Source organism: Mustela nivalis (assembly GCF_964662115.1).
Source record: "Mustela nivalis genome assembly, contig: HAP1_SCAFFOLD_3224, whole genome shotgun sequence".
Classification (NCBI taxonomy): Eukaryota; Metazoa; Chordata; class Mammalia; order Carnivora; family Mustelidae; genus Mustela; species Mustela nivalis.
In genome coordinates this window covers 1-11,854 of record NW_028133447.1, presented here as the reverse complement: position 1 = coordinate 11,854, position 11,854 = coordinate 1, and the positions used below count along the sequence as shown (strand labels likewise).

The window sequence follows — 11,854 nt, the reverse complement described above, 5'->3', positions numbered from 1 at the left end:
GAGGGCTGCAGCGGTCCCCGGCTGGCCGGGTCTGACCCAGGGCTCTCCCCTTCGCCGGGCAGGATTCGGCCCCAGCTGTCAAAGGAGAAGATTGAGGGCTGTCACATCTGTACCTCTGTCACCCCCGGGGAGCCCCAGGTCCTTCTGGGGAAGGACAAGGCCTTCACCTATGACTTTGTCTTCGACCTGGACACCTGGCAGGAACAGATCTATTCGACCTGTGTGAGCAAGCTCATCGAGGGCTGCTTCGAGGGCTACAATGCCACAGTGCTGGCCTATGGGCAGGTAAGCCGCCTCCGCTCCCACAGGGGGCCCCTCCAACCCTCGTCTCCCCAGCTGGTGGAAGAGAGCGCCCCGTCCCCTTTCAGACCTGTTGAGATGGTGGTGCGGTTCTCTCTGTTGTCCCAGCGTGTGTCACACTGCTAGTTATCAGAGGAAGGCTGTCCCTCCGAGGAGACCCCCCCAGGGTGTGGCTTTGGGACCAGAAGGGGTGGGTGACCTTGGAGGGGAGGTACATGGTAAGGGAAGTCCACCTGACCTGGGGTCCCGGCCTTGCTGGTGGTCCCCCCGAGGGTGCTGACCCCCTCCTTCCATCCTTGCCGATGCAGACAGGGGCCGGGAAGACATACACGATGGGCACCGGCTTCGACACGGTGACATCGGAGGAGGAGCAAGGCATCATTCCAAGGGCCATAGCACACCTCTTTGGGGGCATTGCCGAGCGCAAGCGGCGGGCGCAGGAGCAGGGTGTGGCCGGGCCTGAGTTCAAAGTCAGCGCTCAGTTCCTGGAGGTATGTGGCCTTGTGGTGGGGGCAGGGGGGAGATTTGGGGGACAGCAAGACCATGGAGTTTGGGCTTACCCTCAGGACAGTGGAATGAGCCTAGGAGAGCCCCGGCAACTTCTCCAGCTGCTGAGTACCCTGCTGCTGGAAATACCCAAGCAAGAGCTAGAAGACCGCTGGGTGGGACACTCTGCGGAGGCTTCCTGTGTTAGATGGGGCTTGAGTTACTGAGAACCGTCAAGATCTCTTCAAACCCTGACTGACTCTCAGCTCTGACACTTATTAGCTGTCTGTCCTCAGGCCACTGCACGATGGCTGTAGTATCTCTTTCCTTACAGGTGTTGTGAGAATGGCACGGAAGCACGTGCCTGGCACACAGTGAGAACTCTGGTTCCTGCCCATCCTCTGGCCTCGGCCAGTTTGCCTCAGAACAGCCTGCCCTACCCCTTTCTGGCTGAGGTTCTTACTGACCCTCGGAGTCTTCTCTGACCTCAGGGCAGGGAGGTCCTCCAGAAGGCAACTGGTCCTGCCTCTCTCTGGGAGAACATCTTTGTGCCAAGGCCAGGCTTTTGACATCTGGGGACTTTGCGGGTAGAGGGAGGAGTCTTTGGCCTATCACGGGGCCTCTCAAAAAGGTCTCTAAGAAAGCAGGTTATCCTGGCTACTTGTCATGAAAGCCTGACTTGACCAGGCTCCTCCTTTAGGACACTCGAACCAGGTAGCTTCAGTTCTCAGCATCTGAAACCCCAACCCTGTGACTCCCTGGGTTCTGGGCCATTTGCTGGGGATGGGACCGTCCTGAGCTCTGACTGTACCCAAGTTGTCCTCAGAGGGAGAGGTGTGGCTCCAGCCCTCTTTAGGGCTTCCATGGCCCACCCTGCCCACTGCCCCACTGTGACTCCTTCCTGGGCACTCAGAGTGGCTTCTTTCCCTTTAGGGGACCCTGTATTTCAGACTGGAGAGTTTTTCCTTGTCCTCCTGGACTTTTGCTTCTGATAAAGTGACTTCCTGTGTGTGTGTGTGTGTGTGTGTGTGCGCGCGTGCGCGCACGTTTTCTACTGCTGTGTATCTTTATAAGCTTTTCCATCCCTTTGTTTTCTTCTTTTCTCTATCCTATTGCCATGGGGATCCCCAAAAAGTAGGGCAGTGCCTAGAAAACTCATGCTGAAGGGTGAATCACAAGGGGTTAAATGATGCCAGTGCGTCTGTCTCAACAGACAGACAGACACCATGGCACCCACATCTGCACCAGTCCCTTCCGTTTCCCCTTCCCCTTCCGGTGGAGTATTTCTGTCCCTTTGAGGCATCAAAGCCTCGGATGTCGGATGTCGGAGGGCTGCAGCCCGCCCCTCCCCCACAGGATTCTGCTGGCCGCTGACCAAGCTGCCCTGTCCCTTTTCCCCACTCCCAAGCCTCTGCTCTCTGCCTGGGGAGTATCCCAGCCCTTCAGCAGGTGAAGCTGTCCCTGCCGGTGATTCCACGCAGGAATCTCCAAGGCTGAGACCATGTGAAATAAGGTGACTACTCCTGGCCAAGCCACCTCCTCCCCCCCATCCAGGTGATCTCTCCAGACTCTCCCCAGGGATACCAGTCCCCAGTGGCAATGCTCTCAGTGCCCACATTGCTCCCCTACTGGGAGATTGTCCTCACCTCAACCCCTAGGGACCATCAGGATTGAAACACCCTCAGCTTGTCCCCTCCCTCATCCGAAACCATGTCCCCACCCCTTTCCCCAGCCTAGCAACAAACATAATAGTCGGCCTGATTGATTTATGGTCCTATCTTCCTCATCTGCATCTAGGACCTGAGTCCCCTTGTCCCTTTAGATCGTTAGTCCCCTGACAAGACCGAAAGCTGCTGAATGCTGGTTCTTTGGGGAGGGAGTGGAAGCATTACCTCACTATATAGTTCAGCCCAGGACCCAGCTGCCCTCCAAGGGGACCAGGGTCTGCAAGTTCGTTTCCCAGAGCCTCAGTTTCCACATCTGCAAAACAGAGCTTGTTTATAAACCTGGGAAAGCCCCCTTGGAGGCTCTGCACCACGTGTCGCATGCACCCAGCAGCCATTTTTGCCCCCGCACAGCTCTACAATGAGGAGATCCTTGACCTGTTTGACAGCACCCGTGACCCTGATGCCCGCCACCGCAGGTCCAACATCAAGATTCACGAGGATGGGAATGGTGGCATCTACACCACGGGTGTCACTTCCCGCCTCATCAACTCCCAGGAAGAGGTGAGCACCCACCGGAAGTCCAGGCCAGGCAGGGCCCGGCTCCAAGGCTCAGCTCATACCCTCACTTGTGCCCCCTTCCGCAGCTGATCCAGTGCCTAAAGCAGGGGGCCCTGTCCCGCACCACGGCCAGCACCCAGATGAACGTGCAGAGCTCGCGCTCACACGCCATCTTCACCATCCATGTGTGCCAGATGCGCGTGTGCACCCAGCCGGACCCCGTAAGGAATCCATGGGGCCTCAGGAGCTGGTGTAGTGGTGGGGGGGCTTCTCGGAGGGGGGCAGAACAGGAGGGGGCCATGGATCCAAAGCTAGCAAATTAGGGGTTGGGGTTTGCTTTGGCCACTTGTGGATTTTTCTTTCTCTTTTTTCTTAAGCCTCAGTCCCCCAACCTGTACAATGGGATAACCATACCCCTATGGTTGTGAGGCTTGCATGAGAATCGGGCTTGTGCAAGTACTGTGCACACTGTCAGATGCTGTCACGTGCCGGGGAGGGGGAGGGGCATCCTGCCCTCCCAGCCCTGAATCCCCCCCAGATGGCACTCCTGAGGGACCAGGACTGAGAGCCGAGGAGCTGCAAGGCCAGGTGAGGGCCAAGTACATCAGCTGCCAACTTCTGCTGCAGGTGAACGAGGTGGTGACCGGGCTTCCAGAGGGCACCGCTCCCACCAGTGAGTATGAAACGCTCACTGCTAAGTTTCACTTTGTGGACCTGGCCGGCTCAGAGCGGCTGAAACGGACGGGGGCCACCGGCGAGCGGGCCAAGGAGGGCATCTCCATCAACTGCGGGCTGGTAGGCACTCTGCAGGTCACCAGCCCCAGCGGCCTGCACAGCTCAGACCCTTTCCAGACCCTCCAGGCCCATGGCTGCCTTGTCCTCCCTATGCCTCTTGCTGGCTGCTAGCCAGCGCACCCATATGTCCCTATTATTAGGCATTTGGTCCTCTGTCCTTCCCCTTGCCCCCAACCTCTTGACTTCTCAAACGATCACATCTGCACATAAACCCTATCAGGGAGCTTGAGGGCTGCTGGGTCATCGAGGCAGGTAAAGATGGCTCGGGCTGTCCTGTGTCCACTCCCCCTGTCCCTGCGTGTCTCTCAAGTGCCAGGGTCTGTCTCCCACAGCTGGCCTTGGGCAACGTGATCAGCGCCTTGGGGGACCAGAGCAAGAAGGTGGTGCACGTGCCATACAGGGACTCGAAGCTCACTCGGCTCCTCCAGGACTCGCTGGGGGGCAACAGGTACCCTACAGCCAACATCCAGGGAAGGGGCAGGGGAGGAAGGACCCTTCTGGAAAATCCTGATGAGGGCCTGGTGGAAGAGGAGGCCTTCCTACTGCGGGCTGTGGGCTTGGGAGACAGGAGCCTTGAGATGCCATATGACCTTTGGCTAGTATGGTCAGACTCAGTTTCCCTGTCTGCACAGCAGGGAGAGATAGTCTTGAAGTGATAGAGCCCAAATGAAGTAATGGATGGAAGCCACTAAGAAAATACAGAGCTGGGGCGCCTGGGTGGCTCAGTGGTTAAAAGCCTCTGCCTTCAGCTCAGGTCATGATCCCAGGTCCTGGGATCGAGCCCCACATCGGGCTCTCTGCTCAACGGGGAGCAGCCTGCTTCCTCCTCTCTCTCTCTGCCTGCCTCTCTGCCTACTTGTGACCTCTGTCTGTCAAATAAATAAATAAAATCTTAAAAAAAAAAAAAAAAAGAAAAAGAAAATACAGAGCTGTGACCAGCAGGGATGTATCACACTCCTGGCTGCCTTCACTGTGGGTCACCGCAGTTGGAAGGAACCCTGTGGCCAGGTGGTCCAGAGTCCCATGTCCCAGGTGCTTGCCCTGGTGAATGCCCAGGGCATTAAGGCAGTATGGGAATGTGTTGGGAGCAGGAGCTATACCCTGTAGCAATGCTTCTGGGGGCTGGGCTGAGTCCCTCGCACCTCACACTCCTACCACACCCCTCCAGCCAGACCATCATGATTGCCTGTGTGAGCCCCTCAGACCGGGACTTCATGGAGACGCTCAACACACTCAAGTATGCCAACCGGGCCCGCAACATCAAGAACAAGGTGGTGGTGAACCAGGACAAGACGAGCCAGCAGATCAGCGCCCTGCGGGCTGAGATTGCTCGCCTGCAGATGGAGCTGATGGAGTATAAGGCGGTGAGCACGGTTCCAGGCACGGTGGGCCCCAGTTCTTCGGCGCGCCCCTTCCTCGCCCTCCCCTCCTCCCACTCGCTGCTTCCTGTGTATTGACTGTATGTCGGCCATGATGGGGGGCTCACCTGAGTGAGTTGAGCACAGTCAGAGCCCCCAAGGTTTTAGCACCCTAAGAGAAAGGAGGGCACTCAGCTGTTCCTTAGCTCTGATGCAGAGGACAAATGCCCTGCCTGGTGTTTTCATGTCCGCTGAATATGCTGCATTGGACCATATGAGATTCCTAGGCTGGGGTGCAGAATCAGAATAATCAATGGGGACCACCTGAGCCGTCCATTGTGTCTGGGGGCAGGGCAGAGGAGAGAGCTGGCCCCCTTCACTCAGGCACTCTGTCAGGGGGAGACCTCACAAAGGAGGGGCCTTTTATATAGATCTTGAAAAATGAATGAGATAGCATCAAAAGCAAGTGGGGCAGGAATTCTAGGATGCAAACACTCCCTGCGCCTGGAAACAAAGATGGGAAAAACAGGTGCTTCTGGGGAAGTGTCTAATTCCATATGACTTAGGCAGGAGTCCAAGGCTACTGGTCGCCAGGGTATGAATCTGGTACACGAACAGGTTTTGGTTTGCTTGTCCTTTGTTTTAAAAGAATGCAACTTAGTTGCCTACCTTTCTAAAAATCAAGGAATTTCAGTTTTCCCTGAAAAATGTGAAGACCTAACAATATATAGTACTACGCTGGCTGGAGTGGCACACTGTGGGTCACCACAGTTTGAAGGAACCCTGTGGCCAGGTGGTCCAGAGTCCCATGTCCCAGGTGCTTGCCCTGGTGAATGCCCAGGTCCTTAGGGCATTAAGGCAGTATGGGAATGTGTTGGGAGCAGGAGCTATACCCTGTCGCAATGCTTCTGCTGACCCTTTGAGACTGAGTCTGTGACTCTGTTAGCTCCAGTCCCCACCACTCCCTGTTGTCTTGTACTCAGACTCATTTATGCCAATTGCCAGGGCCTCTTAGGGTTTTGGCCCTTGGGTTAGTACTTATGGTGATGTGAAGGTAGGCAGTGGAAAGGTAAGTCAAGGTAAGATTGGGGGTGTGTGTGGCTGGAATGGCTGGTGATAGAATTTGGAGTTCCTGGTTGTCAGGAAGAGCCCTGGGAGACAGGAGCTGTGTTTTAGGAGACATGGGGTTGGGTGGGGGGCTGTTTGGTGGTGCTTCCAGGAACATCATCAACCCTTCCCCACCCTGCAAGCTCTTGCCCCTGACTGCTCCCTGCCTGTCCTGCCCCTCCTCTTCCCAGGGCAAGAGGGTGATCGGGGAGGACGGTGCCGAGGGCTACAGTGACCTGTTCCGGGAGAACGCCATGCTGCAGAAGGAGAATGGGGCACTGCGTCTGCGAGTGAAGGCCATGCAGGAGGCCATCGATGCCATCAACAACCGTGTCACTCATCTCATGAGCCAGGAAGCCAATCTGCTTCTGGCCAAGGCCGGTGAGTTGGGTGCACCAGCCCAGATCGGACACCCAATGGGCTGGGACCCCCTCTCCCCATACCCACTGTAGGATATTAGGCAAGCTGGGCCAGCCAATCAATTCACAGATCAATGCATTTATGAATTTTTTTCCAACTGACTTTTTAAAAAGATTTATTTATTTGAGAGAGAGAGAGAGAGAGACACCAGGGGTTGCAGGGAGCAGCAGAGGAACTGAGCACAGAGCTCATGCAGGGCTCAGTCTCACAACCCTGAGATCATGACCTGAGCCAAAATCAGGAGTTAGATGCTTAACTGACTGAGCCTCCCAGGTGCCCCCCAGCTGATTTTAAACCTTTTCTTATGCCCACAAGCAATACATGAATACATCCCCCTTGCTTGGGTGTATAAAGATGAAATCCCCTCTCGCTAAACTCTCCACTCCACGTCCTCTCTACTTAGAAGCTCCATGCATGTCTTCCCACAGCTTTCTCAGTCCCTTTGCTCCGAGTGTGACTATATATTCATAGGTACCTATGCACATAGGTGTGTGTGAATATATACTGCCCTTTCTTTTTCTGTGTACGGGACCATACGTATTGCCCTGTGACTTCCCATTTTCACTTAGCGTTACGCTTTAGAGATTTTTTCCACATTAAAACATACAAATCTACTTAATTCTCATAAACTGCACAGTGTTCCCCGTGGGAGGGCAAACACTGTCTGACAGCTGCCCTCCCTGGACGGAGCTTGATTGTTCGTCCAGCAGTGCTGGCATATACCCGTCCCGCGGACAGGTGCTTCTTCGATGTAGATTCCTTTTGGGGAAAGGCCCACGTGTGCTACCCTATTGGGGCCCTGGTACAGGACCACCAGTTCCAAGACGCAGGTCCTCGCGTGCCTTACCTTCTGTATTGCCCTCTGCCGTCTTCCCTCCCCAGGTGATGGCAACGAGGCCATTGGCGCCCTGATCCAGAACTACATCCGGGAAATCGAGGAGCTGCGGTGAGCACCCCGGCCTATCTGGGGGCCGTGGAGGAGGGCCTGGGCCGGGCAGAGCCCCGGGCAGTGCGGGCAGTGCCAGCTCTGCTGGCCCCAACTGCTGGCTCTCCCCACGCAGGACAAAGCTGCTGGAGAGCGAGGCCATGAATGAGTCCCTGCGCCGCAGCCTCTCCCGGGCCTCCGCTCGGAGCCCCTACTCCCTGGGCGCGTCTCCAGGCGCTCCCGCCTTCGGGGGCAGCCCGGCCAGCTCCATGGAGGATGCCTCGGAGGTGATCCGCCGGGCCAAGCAGGACCTGGAACGGCTCAAGAAGAAGGAGGTCAGGCAGCGGAGAAAGAGGTGAGCGGAGTGTGCCCGCCGTCCTGCGGGCTCTCTGGGGGCTTGGCTGCCCACCTGCCTGTAGCCAGGAGCTGCCCTGGGGCTACTCGGGAGCTCAACCCATTTGCTCAGCCTTTTGGGCAGCCGTGGCCCACCTTTCTCTAATGCTGCTCCTTCCCCCGAGGGGGGGGGTGTGGAGCCTACCCAGGGTTAGTTCTAGATTGGGGCAGCCAGATTCTCTGCAGAACAGGAACGCAGCCCCATCCTCCTGCCCTCCCTGTCACCCCCTGCCACATGGGCGAAGCTAACCTGGCCTGCCCTTCCCTCCTGGGCAGCCCGGAGAAGGAGGCCTTCAAAAAGAGGGCAAAACTCCAGCAGGAAAACAGTGAGGAGACTGACGAGAATGAGGCTGAGGAGGTGAGGGACTGTCCCCATCCTCCCCCCACATGCTTACCTTCCCCCACCCCCACCTCGTGTCCCTTCCAAGTGGGGGGAGAGCCATGACCACCTTGGCAGGGCAGGGGAGGGACTTAGGTCTGCCTCCAGTGTGGTTGACTTGTGGTCGTGGTGATGTCCACCCCCCAGTTCCCCCACCTCATCCCAAATGGCTGAGGCTGGCAGGGCGGCTCTCCCAGAGCGGCTTTGCCCCGGCTTCCGGGGGAGTCAGGCGGTTACTCTTTTGGGACTGGGAGTGGGCACAAGGGGCCCTGACTGCCCTGTACCCTACCCTCTTGACACACCTGAGGCCTTGCCCAGACTCCCTCTGCTTCTGGGCTCGCCTCCCTGAGGCCAGGCCCAGCCTGAGTGAGGAGGGCCCACTGGCCGCCCCTAATGGTGCTTGGTGCCCAGGAGGAGGAAGAGCGAGACGAGAGTGGCTGTGAGGAAGAGGAGGGCCGTGAGGATGAAGACGAGGACTCGGGCAGCGAGGAAAGCCTGGTGGACTCGGACTCGGACCCTGATGAGAAGGGTGCGTGTGCCCAGGTCAGGGCAGGGGGAGGTGACACGCCAAGGGGCAGGTGCCCGGGGTGGGCTGTCAGTCAGCACTGAGCCCAGAGCAACAGCTCAGACCTTCCAGTGACAAGACCCTGAGCCACATGCCCCTTGGCTGGAGTCAGGCCTTATTTGCGTTCTCGAAGAATGTGGACGTCCAGGGCCCGGGACTCCCAGGCATTACATCACCACCACCACCAACAACAGTGGTGATACGGACGGCAGTGCTTGTCATAGGTCGCGTGGCCTGGGGTTTTCTGTTCTCTCTACAACTCTGTGCATAGGTATTTGGAGCCCCCCCAATCCCAGAGAAGTCTAGTGACTTTCCCCAGTGTGGCAGGTGCAGAGCTGGGCCTTGAATGCTGCCGAAACCCACTCCTCTAAATGGGGTACCTGCCCTGTCCCTTCTGCCCTGCCACCATTTCTGACCCACAGCCCTCCTCCCCCTAGACTGGGTCCCATACCATCTACGACAAGTAGACATTGGCCTCTGGGGCACAGCAGGGGTGGTGGGATGCCTAGACAACCCCTGCCAGCTCCTGGGCCAGCCTCCAGTTCCTGAGGCCAATCTTCTCATGTGTCGTCCCACCTGGCAGCCCTTACCCACCGTGGGACTTCCCATTGCCTCCAGCCTCCGGTCACTGGCCAGGCAGCTGTGGCTGACCGACGGAAAGCCCCCAGTGCCCCAGCTCCCCCCCCTAAGCCCTGGGTGCTGGATTGAGACTGTCTCTGCCCCACAGAGGTGAACTTCCAGGCCGACCTGGCCGACCTGACGTGTGAGATCGAGATCAAGCAGAAGCTGATCGATGAGCTGGAGAACAGCCAGCGGCGGCTGCAGACCCTGAAGCACCAGTACGAGGAGAAGCTGATTCTGCTTCAGAACAAGATCCGGGACACACAGCTGGAGCGCGACCGTGTGCTGCAAAACCTCAGTGAGGACCCCTCCTCCCTACCCTCCCCCCGCCCTCGCTTTCCCCTGAGGGCTCTCCGCTGTCATAAGCCCCCGAATCTGGCACCTTTGGGATCTCCCTGGTCCTCTGATCCTTGGACTGTAGTCCTCTGACCCACTGTCAACAATGTCTATGTTCAAGCCCACTTCTATGCTACATTTTACATCTTAAGTATTATTAGCATCTTAAGTATTAGAATCCTTTATTTCCCTAGGCACACAGGTGTGATGCTGCACGCTGCTTTTCTATGTTCAGTACCTTGAGTATTCTCCTTTAAAACCATCTACTGACTCGTCCCATTCGATCTTCTTTACACTTGCTCTTTAGTACATTCATCCAATCACTGTTCATTCACTGACTCAGCAAGCATTTGTTGACTCGGTCTTAACAGAGCTGACCTTATTCTAGGCGCTAGAGACACTGAGGAGAGCAAACTCCTTGTGTCATGACGGGGACGCTCTGGTGGAGAGAGACACATCAATAAGATAAATCAGCTGAGTCTGTGACGTGCCTTGAAAAAAAAAAACAGCAGGGAGGGAGAACAGGGGACAAGGTGTGGCGGGGAGTGGCGTGATGTCTTATAAAGAGTGTCTTGCGGAGAAGGTGACATGTGAGCAGACCCAAAGGACGTGAGAGAAGGCTCAGGGAGAGGGAGCACAGGCTGAGCACTGCAGGCAGAGAAGATGCTGAGCCCAGGAGGCAGGAGTGTGCCTGGCAGGTTGGTGGAGTGGTCAGGGGCAGGCAGCTGGGACACAGTGAAAGGGGACAGGAGCAAGGGGGGGGGGGGTAATGGAAAAACTATAGGACCAGGTCACGCCCATCGTTATAAGGACATCGCTTTCTTCTGTGGGGGAGGGGGAGAGAGGCCTGGCTGCTTGGTAGGAAGATGAATCCAAGTGGTGGTGTGAGTGCAGTTAGAAAAGTGTTAACCGAGATCCTGGTGAATGATTAGGGAAAAAGTTTTAAAAAAGAAAAGAAAAGATCCTGGTGAAAGAGGATTTAGGCCAGAGGTGGTGAGGAGTGGTCCCATTCTGGATACATTTGGAAGGTAGAGAGAAAAGGTTTGGTTGGTTGACTGGGTGGAGGGTGTAAGGGGAGCCAAGGATGTGTCCAGTCTACGAGCTTCTGGAAGCGTGGTGGTGACATCTACGGAGACAGGGGAGCCTGCTGGGGTGACGGAGACAGCGATTGGGAGTCTGGTTTTGTGCCTGTTAAGTCGGAGATGTCTGCCACACATCTCCATGGGGAACGCCTGTTGGCATTTCAGATAGCAAAGGTCGGGGATAGAGAATCTGCCTATTCCTTCTGCTCTGGCCTGTATCACTATCTGCTTACAGCTCTTTCCTTCCCGCTGGCCTGGCCCTTTCCTGAAGTCATGGGTCCCAACCCAGCCAGCAGGGGTGGTCCACAGGACCCTCGCAGGAAGCTGTTGACCGGGCGCTCGTGGATCTTGAGATGAAAACACCCCTCTCAGAGTCTAATACAATGTCAGAGCAGGAAGGGGAGCCTGATTCTCTCATTGTGTAAATAAGAAACAGGCACACAGAGGGTGCGACCTGCTCACGGTCCTGCCGGGAGACTAGCGCCCAGGCTCCCTCTCCTGCCACACACTCCCTGATCTCGAAGCTGAGAACACCTGGGCACGCGTGGCACTGACAGCCGCCTCTTGCCGCTCTTAGGCACCATGGAGTGCTACACGGAGGAGAAGGCCAACAAGATCAAGGCGGATTACGAGAAGCGGCTGCGGGAGATGAACCGGGACCTGCAGAAGCTCCAGGCCGCGCAGAAGGAGCACGCGCGGCTGCTCAAGAACCAGTCCCGCTATGAGAGGGAGCTGAAGAAGTTGCAGGCCGAGGTGGCCGAGATGAAGAAGGCCAAGGTAGGCGAAGAGGGGGTGGCCCAGGATGACACTGTCCTCTGAGCCCGGCGCCTCCCCAGGAGGAGCCGCCTCTCCAGTAGAGGGG

At 56.9% G+C, this 11,854-nt stretch overlaps 1 protein-coding gene across 1 annotated transcript; it reads left to right on the top strand.

The window, feature by feature from the left end:
• Positions 1-51: 51 nt before the first annotated feature.
• Positions 52-11,854, top strand: LOC309858683 (kinesin-like protein KIF21B; the record flags this gene model as incomplete). The annotated part of the gene is made up of 14 exons (XM_082751389.1): positions 52-285; positions 609-791; positions 2,865-3,014; positions 3,098-3,232; positions 3,639-3,806; positions 4,139-4,254; positions 4,975-5,170; positions 6,463-6,652; positions 7,574-7,637; positions 7,753-7,971; positions 8,286-8,367; positions 8,800-8,917; positions 9,681-9,872; positions 11,570-11,854. Coding segments are annotated over 14 exons (2,289 nt in total), but the record flags the coding sequence as incomplete, so codon positions are not given.